The sequence below is a fragment of the Festucalex cinctus genome, chromosome 5 (assembly GCF_051991245.1).
Source record: "Festucalex cinctus isolate MCC-2025b chromosome 5, RoL_Fcin_1.0, whole genome shotgun sequence".
Taxonomy (NCBI): domain Eukaryota; kingdom Metazoa; phylum Chordata; class Actinopteri; order Syngnathiformes; family Syngnathidae; genus Festucalex; species Festucalex cinctus.
Window position 1 is genome coordinate 27,881,071 of NC_135415.1, and position 14,616 is coordinate 27,895,686.

Below are 14,616 nucleotides of genomic sequence, written 5' to 3' on the forward strand. Positions count from 1 at the left end.
ACAGAAGTATTCTATTTAAGGCTCAAATAATTCTATTAGAACAGTCATTGATTGTAAATATACTTTGAAGAAAAAAAGTAGAAGTAAAAGTAAAAAAAAAAAAAATGTGATTATGGAAGTTTGTGCAATTACTTTGACATTTTTTTTTTTTTTTTTTTAAACACTGAAAAATACAAAAAAATTCACACTGCACCTTTAGAAATTTGAGGGGTTTTTTTGTGCAAATGTATATAATGAATTTTTTGCACTAAAAGTTTTGTGCCATCATTAAATCGTAATCTTATGCAAGGATTTGCAAATCAGAAATCACTGTATTGTTTTAGTTATAAGTTTTACACAATTTCCAAAATTTATTAAACTTGAGGGTTGTGGAACAACAGATCTAATGTGTGAATGCAGAACAAAGCCTCACCTAAATATTCAAAGAAAACTCATTTTACACACTTTATTGAGCATCATGTCCAATATACATTGTATTGACACAAAATGGAAAACAAAACAAGTTGCAACGTTACAGTGTGGATACCTGGACACCATTTTCAGAGCATATTGCTTGATGATATTTGAAAATCGCATCGAATCTGTGCAAATACAGTGAACACCGGTCAGAGGAGGTCGTGGTAGGTTAGAAAATTGTGACGTAAAACATTGACAGCAGTGACATGATCGTCAAGCCAAGACAAGTCTCAGACTACACATCACATTCACCCAGGATGTACATTGTAAACGGTGTCTTTCACATGTTCAACTCACTCACACCTGATTGCATGTGCCATAAGATGGTTTGTTTTTGTCATCAGTCTGTATTGGTATTCATGCCATGGCTTAGTCATTAGTAAGGAGGAAATTATTATATTTTAACCAGTGTACTTTAAAACAAAATCAAAAAAATGTTTATGCAGGATTGTTTCTTTCTCCAACAACAATGAGTGTTTGTGTCAACTTCATGCGCAAAAATAAAACCCAAATTCTGACCTTAACATTATACATGTTGGCTAAACGTGCACCAGGAAAAACCGAAGGTGAAAGTTTGACCTGTCGCGACAGTCTTCAGCAACTAAACCCAAGCAAACGTGAAACGTATGACCCACAGAGAAAGCCCGACGTGCAACAACGTACTAACCAGCTAATGGAGGCCCAAACGTCCCCACATTGAGAACTCAACCAGACTGAGGTAACATCAGATGCCACAGCAGTAACATACTACACAGCCAGAATTATTACAGCTTGTCGAATTCTCCCCCTACGGATCCTTTTTGGTGGTGGCAGTTGAAAGAAATCTTCATTGATCAAGAAAGGTCATATAAGCAATATTACCGGTAAGTCTATCCCACCGAGTGCGAATTGCAACATTAAGAGTTGAATCCTGAGAAGTTGGCACAAACCTAGTGTTAATGTTAGCCATGCGTGTGCGGGGAGATCATGGCTCTGAGCACAGGAAGCCATTCCGTTCACAATGACGAGACACGAGAGAGTTTGAAGGGATCATTGATCACTGATGGATATTTGCCGGGCTGACGTGTACAGAATGTGGTGGAGACGACAGCGGATGATGTCAAAGTAACAGGCTTCCATTTATTCCACTCAATCTTGACCACTCAATTGCATAAGAAACCTGGTAGTATAAAGTAGAAACTGTTCAGCAGCAGATAAAAAAAGCAAGTTAATTTACAGTAGTGACATATTTTACATCAGTTTTCCAAAATAAATAAAATTAAATATACAATTCCAGGTAGGAAGTAAATTAATTTCGCTGGTAGTGTTCTCAAATTTGCTGTTCTCGTGACAGACGACAACGGCTTGCGCAAACCTGGTTGCAAGCCAACCAATTCCTTTCGTCTTGCAAAACAAGGGGCACGGAAGTCGAAATGTTTCCCTCTGGAGGCATTTCCCTAAACTGGGGGGAGAAAAAAAAATAATAATAAAAAGTTTTATTTATTACAAGCGGGTCATCAAGTTACATTACATCACAAATTTACATGCAATATTTTAACTCATTCAAACCCAAAAACGTGTAAACACGTTTTTTTTAGTACTTTGTCCTTCACGCCTAAAAGCGTATTTACACGTTTTATTATTAATGTTTGTTTTTTTTCATGCAAAAGCATACAGAAGGCTTGGATGCAGCTTATAACATGAAAGGGTTTCTTAAAGCAATGCTAGTTATTACAAAAAATGGCTAGCAGGTGGCAGCAGAGTATAAGAGATCAGCCAGGGCCATGTTGCAACAAGCTCTTTTTGTCCATGTTTTTACCAGGAATGTGACTCATACTATTGATGAAACTTAGCTATATTCTAATGCTAATTGCTGTGAAACGGAAACAGATACAAATATTGAATGTTTTCCTTGCTTTGTTTTTTTTCCCTTGCAGACCAGCACCAGAAAACATGCTCCTTTGTGTTGCAAGTTACCCATCATTAGAAACTAAATGGTACACAACTGGCTTGTCTACAAATCTGTTTTTTTCTTTATAGAGGGCCGTTCTTGAGCTGATTAAGAAGTTATAAATATCAAAATTTGAAAACGTACACGTGTACAGCACAACACATAGAAATTGTTGTGAGAACATGCTTCTGGTGCTTCGTCAGTCAAATAAAAATTGTTTTACCATGTTTTTACAAAACCTGAGGCATGACCAGGTGGTTTTCAATCGAACAACGACAATTTTGATTAGTTTTAAATGGCACCATCACAGAAAAAAAATCATTTAACAAGTCATTAAAAAGTAACTTCATAAAAATGTGTGCGTTCTTACCCTGGAACTCGCAACCCACTCCTAGTCAAAGGCCATCTCTTGACTTTTTCTTACACAACGTGCCACTTTTCTCTTGAATTCACCGTTCGGGTCCTCCCGCCACTCTTTCTGTGAAGGAAACGTGCAGATTTTAATGACACCGCACGCGCCAACATCACGAGGATGGCTTGAACTCACCGCGGCGTCGACGTTAGCTGGTGAATCACTGTTGGGGTCAGCCAACATGGAGATAACGCTAATCATGATTGTCTCCACCGTGTGGATGGGCAGCCAGCGCTCTTCGGGCTTCTCGTAGCCAAACTTATCCTCTCCGGGCTCGTGTAGGATGGAGATGCACACATCCCCGTTTTTTGCAACTGTTTGGAGACATGTGCAAAAGCAAAAGTCTTTTTCAGGTGATTGACAGGTCATGGCATGAAATATTTTGTAACTCTAAATTAAGAATACCACTCAAATAATTTTTTTGTGAACAATAAGTGGTTCGGAATTCAGATAATTGATAGATATTAAAAAATGTATTCAGTTTCACTCACTATGAAGAAAATTCTTGAGAGTGCCTATCAATTAACCGCTACTCTTGTTATTCCTGAATAATTTAATCCCATAATTTCATTCCTTCATTATTATTGGTCAAGTATATGCGCCGGGCTTTGAGGTAAGAGTTTGAAGAATGCTTTTATCATCTGCTTCAGCATGACTCTGCCGAGTGTGTAAAGCTTCATCTACTGTAGGGGGATGCATGGATGCGTTTGCGTAAACTTGACTGCCCCGACCTCCTCAAACAACTTTAGGGTTAACTACATCGGATTAAAGGATGGACATAAAAAAAAATAAAAAATCTGATCTTCTGCATATCATCCAAGCTTAGTGTGCATTTGTGACTCCTGAGCATTTACCATTCGGGTGCCAGATTTCAGTAATGAACTTCATCTTTGGAGGTCGAAGAGGATAATCATATGGGAAGGTTAGATAGGCTTTAAAGAAACCTCCTTCACTGGAAGAGAAAATATGACCAAGTTTAACCAAGTTTGCACCGGAGAAAGAAAAAAAAAAAAGATAGGAAACTGTGCTGACTCACAAAAGGGTATCTTGGGGACCAATGATCACAACTTCCCATTTATAGATGTCGTCATCATCTATTAGACCTGCTGAAAATCCCTCCACAGGGTTCTTGTTGAGCTCTGAAAGAAGAGACAAGGGCTGGTTTAAATGAGAAAGCACAACATTCAAGACTTTGATGGCCCTTAAGCCGCACGTTTATGACAGTTGGCAAATAAATGTTGCTCACAAACACACACTAAAATGAACTTCCACAGCGAGGTAAAGTTATGAATCCAGTAAAATTGTGTTGTTTGTCCTCTATTCCTGACCTATAATCATTTTGTTGTGTAGTAGCGCTCTCATACAGCACAAACAACTGAGCATAAATTAGCCGAATGGCCACCTAATTAGCTAGTTTAATGCTATACGCTAAATCAATAATAGATAACGTGATGACCACCACAGGGTACAACTACTTGTAATGATGGCGAAAAGAACCTCTCTGTGGTCCGTGCATTGAAAAGCATCAGACTTGATCATTCTAATTTCATTTGTGGGGATTATTTTGACTTCAAAATGTGATGAACTGCCGTTTGCGTCTGGTTTGTTTGTATTATGCTAGTAGTCACAAGCAAAATCAATCCAATACGTCTTCGGTGGCCGAAACATTTGCATTGAGTTGCATTGTGGAAATACCAGAAATAATAATAATAATAACAATAATAATAATAATAATAGTTATTATTATTATTATTATCATTATTATGTGTGTAATGTTTGTTTAGTTTTTTAATCCAAATATACAACAAAGTGATCAATAAAGAATGATCAAGGAAAAAGGGTTTTGCAAAATAAAATTCTTACCTTATTTGATTCAGCGATAGAAAAATAGCATAATCGATTCTAAAAATAGTCAACATTGACCCTGCATATGCACGTAAACATACTAAATTATATGGTAAATAATATTAATTCGAGAATGCTGTATTACTTTACCATTCGCATTTGAAACAAATAACAGATTTCTCATAATTTTGGATTGGGGAAAAAAAATCAGATCGAGCTGGAAAGTCATTGTGTAAGCAGAAGGCATCGTGTGCCCGCACTGTATCATCATAGATGAGTGGGACGTGCATTTGTTGGAGCAGCACGATGAATGCTGTCAATACAGTCAATGGCTGTCAGAAAACGCCACCTGGACAACAATTAGTTTGCGATTTGGAGTCAGCAACAACGACCTGCGTTTGTCCACGCACACAACACAAAAAAAGCAAAACTCGGACGAGTAACATTGAAGATAATCCCATAAACACTTGGTTCGTTTGTAATTTGACTCTACAAAGTTTCACATTGAAAATCGCTGTGATTTGTAACGCTCCGTCATTAGCGAAAAGTGATTAAATCTGGTTTTGGGTCCATGTACTGATAATTCCTTTGTTCTGTCAGCTAACTAGTGAGGAACTCGCTAACCCGTTAGCCACGCTACGTTGGCGATTCTATTTTAGTTTCTTAAATGGTTAGTCAACCCATGTTAACGATGAAATTCGGTTTCTCACTAGACGACAGTTAGCCGCAACTGTATCTGTTCCTGCAACCAGAAGCCACCGTGTTAATTTGACATTTGTGGGCTTAACGTGATAGCATTGCGTGGCTAAGTCACGAACGTAGCTCATAGCTACGTAAACTTTACATTTGACTACTTTCCCCCCGTTGCACAGTGAGAATCATTTACCTGCAAGTTGTTTTCGAAGAAGTAACGCTGATTGTTCGGTCATGGTATGTGTACGTTATTGAAAAATCCGGTTTTCCTAAATACACCCAGGAAAATGAAAGCTCGCCCAGATTTGCTGCCTGCTGCCGATTTCCCTCTGTGTTTTGACATAAGGTTCAGCTGCTGCCTTTAGTTGTGCGCATGCGTGCATATTATCGACAGCTTGCGAGTGCGTCTGTGACGGGGAGTCCGCATCGCATTCACAAAAGATGACAACGGTGCTTTCGACCTTCAGCTTCGCCCATTTCCACATTACAGATGCTAGTCATGCGACCGTGTTCAGAAATTCACTCAACAACAAACATTGGCTGTCTGAGCGGACAAAGTCACAGAATTAATATCACGGTGTGAATACTGCACATATCAATCAATCACATTTTATTTCAGACACAAAAAAGGTCCATAAAATAACATGAAAGAGACAAACAAAATGGTACACTTGAGTCCTTTAGTCCAGCCACAACTAAGTCATACATTTTGCACAGATTTTCATTATGACTGGGATCATCATCAGTGAGCTTAGACCATTCCACTTTTTCATCACTAGTATGATTGTTGTTGTGTGTTAGATCAGGGAGATTCTCTGCATTTAGCGTCATGGAAACTGGCATATGATCTGTTGTTGCCATTCCATACAAGATCTCAAAAATCCTCGATACCCTCATGTGCGTCCACAGAGCTCAAACAATGATCTAACCATGAAATTGTACTCCAAGCTTCACTCACATATGTATAACTGTCACTTGACAAAAAAAAAAATCCTGACTTGATAGATTTAACTTACTATCTTGACAAAACTGCATCAAGTGCTGACCAAACATGGACTTGAAATCAGAGATATCCGCATTAAAATCACCCATGACATAAATACAAGTACATTCGCTTTCCTCAATAAAAGAGTGGATAAAAGAGCTATGAAATTAAATAGGATACAAGAAGGCACGTTGTTAGTCATCTATATTTTCTTCAGAAAATATGGCATCACGAAGCAATAAAAACTATGTCTGGCTCTGTAACTACTACTACTACTACTACTACTAATATAATAATAAACTGAATCTAGCTCCATATTATTTTTTCCTCGATGAACAACTGTTCATTGACAACCTCATTATGTTTACATGGAGTAAGAACACTAATAAATAAGTAACCCCAAATTTAGCCACTATGGTCATCACCTATGGAACACCTGCCGGAGGGCATCAGGTTCGCACTGATTATTGATATTTTTAAGAGGATGCTTAAGATTAAGATACACTTTTTAAAAATTTGGCATTTAAATGATCTTTTTAACCCCCTTTATTTGTTTTCTTAGTTCACAGCTATCATATTGTGTTTCAGCTTTGCTTTTGCCTTTTATTCTGTTTTCTTTTAGCTTCTAATTGTATTTATTTTGTCGTCTTTTAGTTTTTAGCTCAAGTGTTCCCTGAGTTTCCTGAGTTTCTCTGTGCACCGCCATGTATAGGTGTGCGTGGAGGGGGATGTTGGGTGGGGATGGACGGATGATTTTCCTTTTTATTGTATTATGTATGTTTTTATTGTTTATAACCTTGAGTTGCATTTTATGTATGAAAGGCGCTATATAAATAAAGTTTGTTTGGATTTGATTCGAAATTCTTTGGCGCGAGCGTGTGACATTCACTGCACTTAATTTATGTAGACAGCACAGTATAATATGAATGTAACTGTAGGCTACTGTATACATTTTTAGCCATCGTTTACGAGTATTTAATTTTACCCAAAATAATCAAAACGCATCAATCATAACATTATGCAACCTCAGTGAATGTCACCTCTGTAGAATTGTTTTACTCGAGTCAAAGAAAGTCGAATACTTTAAGCGGACGTAAATGCAGCATTGCCATTATCCGGAAGAGGGGTCATCGGGCGCCATTTTTAATACACAAGAACTGAAGCTAGCAAGGTAGCATTAGCCGTTTGTAAGCGGAAACTTTTAAATACGAGTCGTTACCCCAAATCAAACATTCATCTACCCGAAAATGAATGTAGTGGATCATGTGCGGGATATGGCCACCGCTGGTCTCCACTCCAACGTCCGTATATTGAGCAGCTTGTTGTTGACGATGAGCAATAACAACCCGTAAGTATATAAAATCGGGATCCGTCTATTTGCTGATTATTCCGCTTTCGCATCCTCGATTCAGTCTCCAAAATTATTGTGCGTTGCCCTTTGGTTAGCATCAAACAACATACGGTCATGCTCTAAAATTGTTCACGGTTTTGGTTGAAGCCAATTACAGAAGTATCATAACAGTGGGGCGAAATGTAAACATACATGTGCATAAGACATCCACTCAAATTTTGGCTTATTATGTTAAACGGCACACGATGTACTTAATGTAATGTCATGGACGACATGCGTTAGAATGTAAACATTACGAACGTGCTACGGGACACCATTTAGCGTTTTCGCTGACTGCAATATGAAATACTGTGTTTTCATTTCAAATGGCTATTGTGATCTCTGTTGGGTATAATAGTAGTAATAATTCGCAGTTTATCTTTTATTTTTTTAACCATTAGCCTGATGTCTCATGGAACAACACGTGACTTATTTCTATCTTTTCTATTTTGTACTAGTAATGCATTTTCACCTGAAAATGTCATTTATGGTTAGTTGGTCGGTATTCTTTAAAGTAAAATTTCACTCATTTGTCTTACATCTTGCACTGTTGTTGTGAAAGATAGAAATGTTACAGTCTCAGATCGTTCACCTCAATTTGTATCTGTTTGACGTCAAGGGAGCTTTTTTCACCTGCTCAAAAGTACCAGCTGTTGGTTTACCACGCCGATGCCATCTTCCACGATAAAGAGTATCGTAATGCTGCCTGTAAGTACAGCATGGCACTGCAGCAGAAGAAAGTGCTCAGCAAAACATCCAAAGTTCGGACCTCTGCCGGCGGAGCTGCAGCAAACCTTCAGGCACAGGTATGGACATTTAAAAACATTATTTGTAGACAGCAGTAACTCCAATTCTGCACTCCGGTTCTGACCCAGTCCGTTTGTATTTCTTTTTCTTTTTCAGAGTCTACCTTCCGAGATTGAAGTCAAGTACAAGATAGCTGAATGTTACACTATTTTGAAACTGGATAAAGATGCCATTGCAGTGCTTGATGGGATTCCATCTCGACAGAGGACTCCTAAGGTAAGATAGTTAGAAGCACTTGATTGTGTTAAGTAGAACACATGTAATTTTTTTAAAAGAGACACGTGATATAGTAAACAGAGATGATCATCCCATAATACTGCAGTTAACCTGACAAAATGGTGCCAAGAATTGTGGTGCAGATGAGGTTTTAAAAGTTTAATTCTGGATAGTCTTTTCATATTGTTGTCCGTGTTTGTTCGACCCTAGATCAACATGATGCTAGCGAACCTGTACAGGAAAGCAGGCCAGGAACGTTCTGCGGTGACGAGCTACAAAGAAGTCCTTCGACAGTGCCCGCTCGCCTTAGATGCAATCATTGGTATGCAGGACGCTTTCACCTGCCGTCCTGCATGTGCTCACCCAATCCCAAAAGTTTGGTTTGTGTAAATCGATATGTTTGTCTCCACAGGCCTTCTGTCTTTATCAGTCAAAGGAGCTGAAGTGGCATCCATGACCATGGATGTTATCCAAAGCGTCCCCAACCTGGACTGGCTTTCTGTTTGGATAAAGGCGTATGCCTTCATACATGCAGGTGACAACCAAAGGGCCATCAACACCATTTGGTAAGCAAATATCGTTTCATCGCGGACAGGATTTCATGTCATTCACAGAACTCAAAATCTTTTCAAGTGCTCGTTTTCCTGTGTACTGTAAATGTTCAGAAATACACAGTAAATTCTTTTGAGTACATTTTACTCTAAACTGGGTCAAATTTAGACTTGGAAGACAGTAAAATATTCAGAGTAAATTTTATTCAAAGTATTTTTAGTGTATGAGAGAATTTGCCTATCGCATGAAAAAAACCATTTAAAGATTTTTCACTCAGAAATTCTAAGTAAATTTTGCAAGGAGAGATTTTGACTAAATTTGACTTGTTTATTTAAAAAAAAAAAAAAAAAAAAGTTACATAAGGTTTGAGGAACAAACTCGCGGCCTTCAGCTTGGGAGACTGCCGCTCTACCACCTGAGCTATGCCACATCCGCTGACATGGCCAATATATAAAGACACAGCATGAGCTGCGTGGCTCAAGGAGTAGATTGGCTGTCTCCAAACCTGAAGTTGTGGGTTTGTTCCTCAAACCTTGTGTGACCTTTTAAATAATTTACTCTACAGAACTTAACTGTAGACAGAGAAAATATTTTAATGCTTGATGGGTGGGCAGGCCCTCCTGACACACAACTATTTGTATATAATTAATTCAAAAGTCATTTTTCCATAATGTGTCCCCATTAACAACAGCAGCTAAGATAAACAGATATAGAGACACTATTGTGCATGTGAATCTTTTTTCACTTTGTCCTCTCATTCGATAACCTTCTAATACTCGCTGCCCTGCTGTCAGTTCTCTGGAGAAGAAATCTCTGTTGCGGGACAACGTGGACCTCCTGGTGAGCCTGGCAGACGTCTACTTCAGGGCAGGTGACACCAAGAATGCCATCCTCAAATTTGAACAAGCCCAGATGCTGGACCCGTATCTCATTAAAGGTACATTCGCACGATTTGTGATGAGGCTACCTTTGATATGACAACACGTCGACCTCTTTAGTAAAACGCTCACCAACTGCAGCACAAACATCAGCACGCCACCAACTAACATTTAGTCAATTAGTGTCATCGATCTGCGTTTGTTGCGCTTGCAGTGGACACATCGCCAAACACAAGTCGTCTCCTCGCATATGTCAACAACTTTGCAGAGCATTCCAGTCATCTTGGTAACAGCTACTGCTAATCTGCGCTAGCGCCGTGGCTGCGTTTACCTTTTCGGTTTTTCTTGACAATAATATCCTATATGTCACATCACTAGTCTAATAAACGTGACTTTCTGATTAGAATTACATTTGTGGAATATGAGTTATGAAACAAAATCCAGCTGTTTTTATCCATCTCAGGGTGCGGCCATTTTGCCACTTGCCACTGAAGATGACATCAATGTTGCTCAGGGCTCAGGCAACGACCAATCAGAGCTCACCTGTTTTCTGAAGCTGCACTGTGATTGGTTGTTACCCGAGACCCGAGCAACATTGATGTCATCTTCAGTTGACAGCAAGTGGCAAAATGGCCGCCTTCTGATATTGATTAAAAACTGCTGGATTTTGCTGCTTAACTCATCAAAATACCATATTTCGACTATTGGGGCTGCATAGAACATATTATTGTCAGTAAAAAAAAAAAAAATTCGGTTGACTTCCACTTTAATTTTCATAACGATGCAGCTAACAAAATATTTACTGTTGAACAAAATAATTATTTATTTAAACAAGATTGGTCAACCCTCTCCTTCGTGCTAATATGCGAGTGCTGTTCTGCATCCTGCCAGGGATGGATGTGTACGGGTACCTGTGGGCCCGAGAAGGACACCTGGAGGATGTGGAGGTCCTGGGTGGGCGACTGTTCAACATCTCAGACCAGCACGCGGAACCTTGGGTCATTTCGGGGTGAGTATGTGCGTGACCAGACGAGCACCCGAGTGTTTAATAGACTAGAAGTACCACCATAATGACTAACAAATTATAGTGGCACTGTTGGCAAATTAAGCAAAGATTGCACCTCAATAAGTGTTTACAAAACCCCCCCGATAAAGCTAGTTTGTGCTCGACTGTTGACGACCCATCCTGCATGTTTGCACCGTTAGTTGTCACAGCTTCTACAGTAAGCGCTACTCCAGAGCGTTGTACCTGGGAGCCAAGGCCATCCAGTTGAACAGCAACAGTGTGCAGGCTCTCCTCCTGAAGGGGGCGGCGTTGAGAAACATGGGCCGGGTCCAGGAGGCCATCATCCATTTCCGAGAGGCCATGCGTCTGGCGCCCTGTCGCCTCGACTGCTACGAAGGTATGCTCGCTTTCCGCCGCCGCTCACCTCCTCAATTAGGTAGTTATTAACTCATTAATTGTCAGCCATTTTGACTGAAGAACCTCCTTCGTTTTACTGGATTTTTACTGATTTTGTGAGGTCCACACAATATTGTGTGTATTGCTATAAAACCTACCAAAAGAAAGATTAGTCTTTTTTTTTTTCCATCAGGAAAAAAAAAAAGTATATTTCTATCCGTTTCCATTTTGCAGCAATTAGCATTAGAATATAGTTAAGTCTCGTCAATATTCACATTGCTGGCAAAAAAACACTGAAACAAAAAAAAGGTTTGTTGCAGCATGACTCTGGCTGATCTCTTATACTCTGCTGCCACCTGCTGGCCGTTTTTTGATAATACCATTGCTCTAAGCCACCTCTTCATGTCAGAAGCTGCATCAAAGCCCTCTGCATGCTCTTGCATTTAAAAAAAACAAAAAAAAAAACGTGTAAACACGTTTTTGGGATGCAAGGACTAAGTATTTAAAAACGTTTTTACACGTTTTTGGGATTGAATGAGTTAATAGCCGCTTCCATCACAGGTCTTATTGACTGCTACCTGGCATCCAATGGGATCAGAGAGGCAATGGGCATGGCCAATAACATCTACAAGACCCTGGGGGCCAACGCGCAGACTCTGACCATTCTCGCCACCGTGTGCCTGGAGGACCCCGTGACGCAAGAGAAAGCCAAAACCTTGCTGGACAAAGCGCTGGCTCAGAGGCCCGACTACACGAAGGCCGTGGTCAAAAAGGCGGAACTGCTCAGTACGTGCAGCGTTCACAACAGTCAGACGTTCGGGACGGCGATGTCGCAAGGTGACGTGTAACCGTTTTTGTGAAGGTCGGGAACAGAAACACGAAGAAGGGATCGCGCTGCTTCGAAACGCCCTGGCCAATCAGAGCGATTGCGTGCTGCACAGGATGCTGGGAGATTTCCTGGTGGCCGTCAACGACTACCAGGAGGCCATGGATCAGTACAGCATTGCGCTCAGGTAACACACCAGCAGCATAGCGATACATTCTTCCCATTTTATTTTATTTTTTTCATTTTATTAGGGCCCGACCAATATGCATTTTTTTTAGGCCGATTTTTGACAGAAAAAAAATACCGATTAATCTGCTAATTATTTACAAATATATATATAATGCATATGCACCCCTTCCCCAATTCCTTTTCAATGGGTGCCACCTACGCACAAACTTTCGCTATTAAAATTCTCTGCTTTGAATGACAAGTCCATAACAAAAAAAAAAAATCATGAAGTGTACAAGGTTATTGCATAGATTTTTGTGTCAATAATAAAACCATTCTTATTTGTTTACAACTGCTGTAAAGCATTAACCTTTTATATGTTTTTATCTTGTTATTTTCACAAGTCTTACTGAGCTAACCTGGGATCTCGGGGATTGTATTTTGTGCCATGTCGTGGAAATGCGTGTTAAAATAAAAAAAAATCCTTGGATGTTTGCATCCTTGAATTTTGAGAAAAGAAAGTCTTAGAATCCTTGAAATATCAACTTTATAAAATAACTTGAAAGGACAATGACAAAAAAAACAATAAGAAAGAGGAATAATAGAATAAACTAAAATAATAGCAACTGATGGCCTCTTGGGGGCAGTGTGGTGCCTTACATCAACGGCGTGCACACTTAAAGTGAGTACAGAAGAAAGTTGCGATTCAATTCTATTAAAATAACTAGTTTTTCACACATTGGGAAGAATTTGTGCCTTTGTGTAGTGTTATATCATGTGTGGGTAGGTGTTCCCACAAGACTTGTGTGTGAATATTCGTTGTTTGAAGGAAAAACACTCCCGAAGTCAATGCTAATGTCCCAGTAGCATCTGCTAAACTTCCTGTTAGCGCTAGGCTAGCAATGTTTTAAAAACGAAGCATGTTTTGGATTTAAATATGCACTGGATGCAATTATTAACGTAGTGTATCTAATTTTACAGTTAACACCAACTGCGGTGTCATTAAAAAGCTTAAATGACGCTTCGGGACAACAGAATAACATACGCTACACACTTGCTAGTTGCTAATGCTATGCAAGCAAAATGGTACATTCAGGGTACTTTCACTGCGTCGGAAACTTTGTTTTTCTCGAAAAAAGTTTAAAGGGGAAAATTTTGGCCGATGCTTGAAGGCATCCTAGAGTCTGACCATACGGTACGTGACATATTGTTTCAGAATTGCAGTTTCAAAATCATATTTTCATATTAAATTGGTCACGTTACACAGAGTATTCCTGTCATATCCCTCCCCAGTCTTGACCCCAATGATCAGAAGTCCTTAGAAGGCATGCAGAAGATGGAGAAGGAAGAAAGTCCCACCGACGCCACAGTGGAGCTGGATGGCGACGACATGGAGGGCAGCGGCGAAGACGGCGACCTGGAGGGCAGCGACAGCGAGGCCGCCCAGTGGGCTGACCAGGAGCAGTGGTTCGGGATGCAGTAGCCGGGCCAACATGTCGAGTACCCGAACCGCCTCGTTGTGCTGCTCGAGACTGATCCAGTCGAGATCACATCAGCCTAAACTATTACACTGACCTCACGTTTTCGGTTTTGTTTGCTCATCCTTCACGTCTCTTTTGACATGAGTCTATATTTCCCACCATGGCGAGATTGGTGGGTTTAATTTTGTTCTGGAAAATTAACATTTAAATGGGAAAAAAAATGTTGAAAATGCGGTCAGAATAGCTAGAATCTGCTTTACTACAGGGCTCAGATTTGTTGTTGTAATTGGTGACTTGGCTGAGGAAGAAAGATGTGGAAATATTTGAGTATGTTATGTACTATATTAACACATTGCCATTATTGTACACATATAGTGTGGTGTCAAGCATTGTTTGTTTTTATTTTGATGTCTATAAAGCTCGTTTGTATCAGTGTTATGTTGGAATGCATAATACAAACATTACAAAAAAATGTTTATATTGTTTTGTAAATATTTTTTAAAAATGGACAGTTAAATTCAATAAAAGTTTGATGTGGATGCAATCCAGTTTTTGTAAGGTTCACTGACAGACAC

The 14,616-nt window shown here is 39.6% G+C and overlaps 2 protein-coding genes across 3 annotated transcripts; one reads left to right on the top strand and one right to left on the bottom strand.

The window, feature by feature from the left end:
* Nucleotides 1-431: 431 nt before the first annotated feature.
* On the bottom strand, nt 432-5,725 carry LOC144019538 (ubiquitin-conjugating enzyme E2 G1-like). Of its 2 annotated transcripts, XM_077522673.1 has the most exons (6): nt 5,530-5,713; nt 3,835-3,937; nt 3,653-3,750; nt 2,934-3,112; nt 2,757-2,864; nt 432-1,897 (listed from the first exon to the last, which is right to left on the bottom strand). In XM_077522673.1, the coding sequence occupies exons 1-5, from the start codon at nt 5,570-5,572 to the stop codon at nt 2,778-2,780; spliced, it is 510 nt and encodes a 169-aa protein (XP_077378799.1). In that variant the 5' UTR covers nt 5,573-5,713; the 3' UTR covers nt 432-1,897; nt 2,757-2,777. The 2 variants fall into 2 exon arrangements, with proteins under 2 accessions (XP_077378799.1, XP_077378798.1); XM_077522672.1 differs by having other exon boundaries at nt 2,757-3,112; nt 5,530-5,725.
* A 1,710-nt stretch (nt 5,726-7,435) lies between these two features.
* anapc7 (anaphase promoting complex subunit 7) lies at nt 7,436-14,585 on the top strand. Its single transcript, XM_077520984.1, has 11 exons — nt 7,436-7,669; nt 8,331-8,517; nt 8,615-8,734; nt 8,945-9,056; nt 9,147-9,300; nt 10,081-10,223; nt 11,056-11,173; nt 11,371-11,567; nt 12,128-12,352; nt 12,429-12,579; nt 13,854-14,585. The coding sequence occupies exons 1-11, from the start codon at nt 7,569-7,571 to the stop codon at nt 14,041-14,043; spliced, it is 1,698 nt and encodes a 565-aa protein (XP_077377110.1). The 5' UTR covers nt 7,436-7,568; the 3' UTR covers nt 14,044-14,585.
* The last annotated feature ends 31 nt before the right edge of the window (nt 14,586-14,616 follow it).

Excerpts from the sequence above, each read along its gene's own strand:
- LOC144019538 (XM_077522672.1), bottom strand. The coding sequence starts at position 5,572 with ATGACCGAACAATCAGCGTTACTTCTTCGAAAACAACTTGCAG. Across the intron at positions 3,751-3,834 it reads GGTCCCCAAGATACCCTTTT|TGAAGGAGGTTTCTTTAAAG; the intron begins GTGAGTCAGCAC and ends TTTCTCTTCCAG. Across the intron at positions 3,113-3,652 it reads TGAAATCTGGCACCCGAATG|TTGCAAAAAACGGGGATGTG; the intron begins GTAAATGCTCAG and ends GTCTCCAAACAG.
- anapc7 (XM_077520984.1), top strand. The coding sequence starts at position 7,569 with ATGAATGTAGTGGATCATGTGCGGGATATGGCCACCGCTGGTCTCCAC. Across the intron at positions 9,057-9,146 it reads CGCCTTAGATGCAATCATTG|GCCTTCTGTCTTTATCAGTC; the intron begins GTATGCAGGACG and ends TTGTCTCCACAG. Across the intron at positions 11,568-12,127 it reads TCGCCTCGACTGCTACGAAG|GTCTTATTGACTGCTACCTG; the intron begins GTATGCTCGCTT and ends CTTCCATCACAG.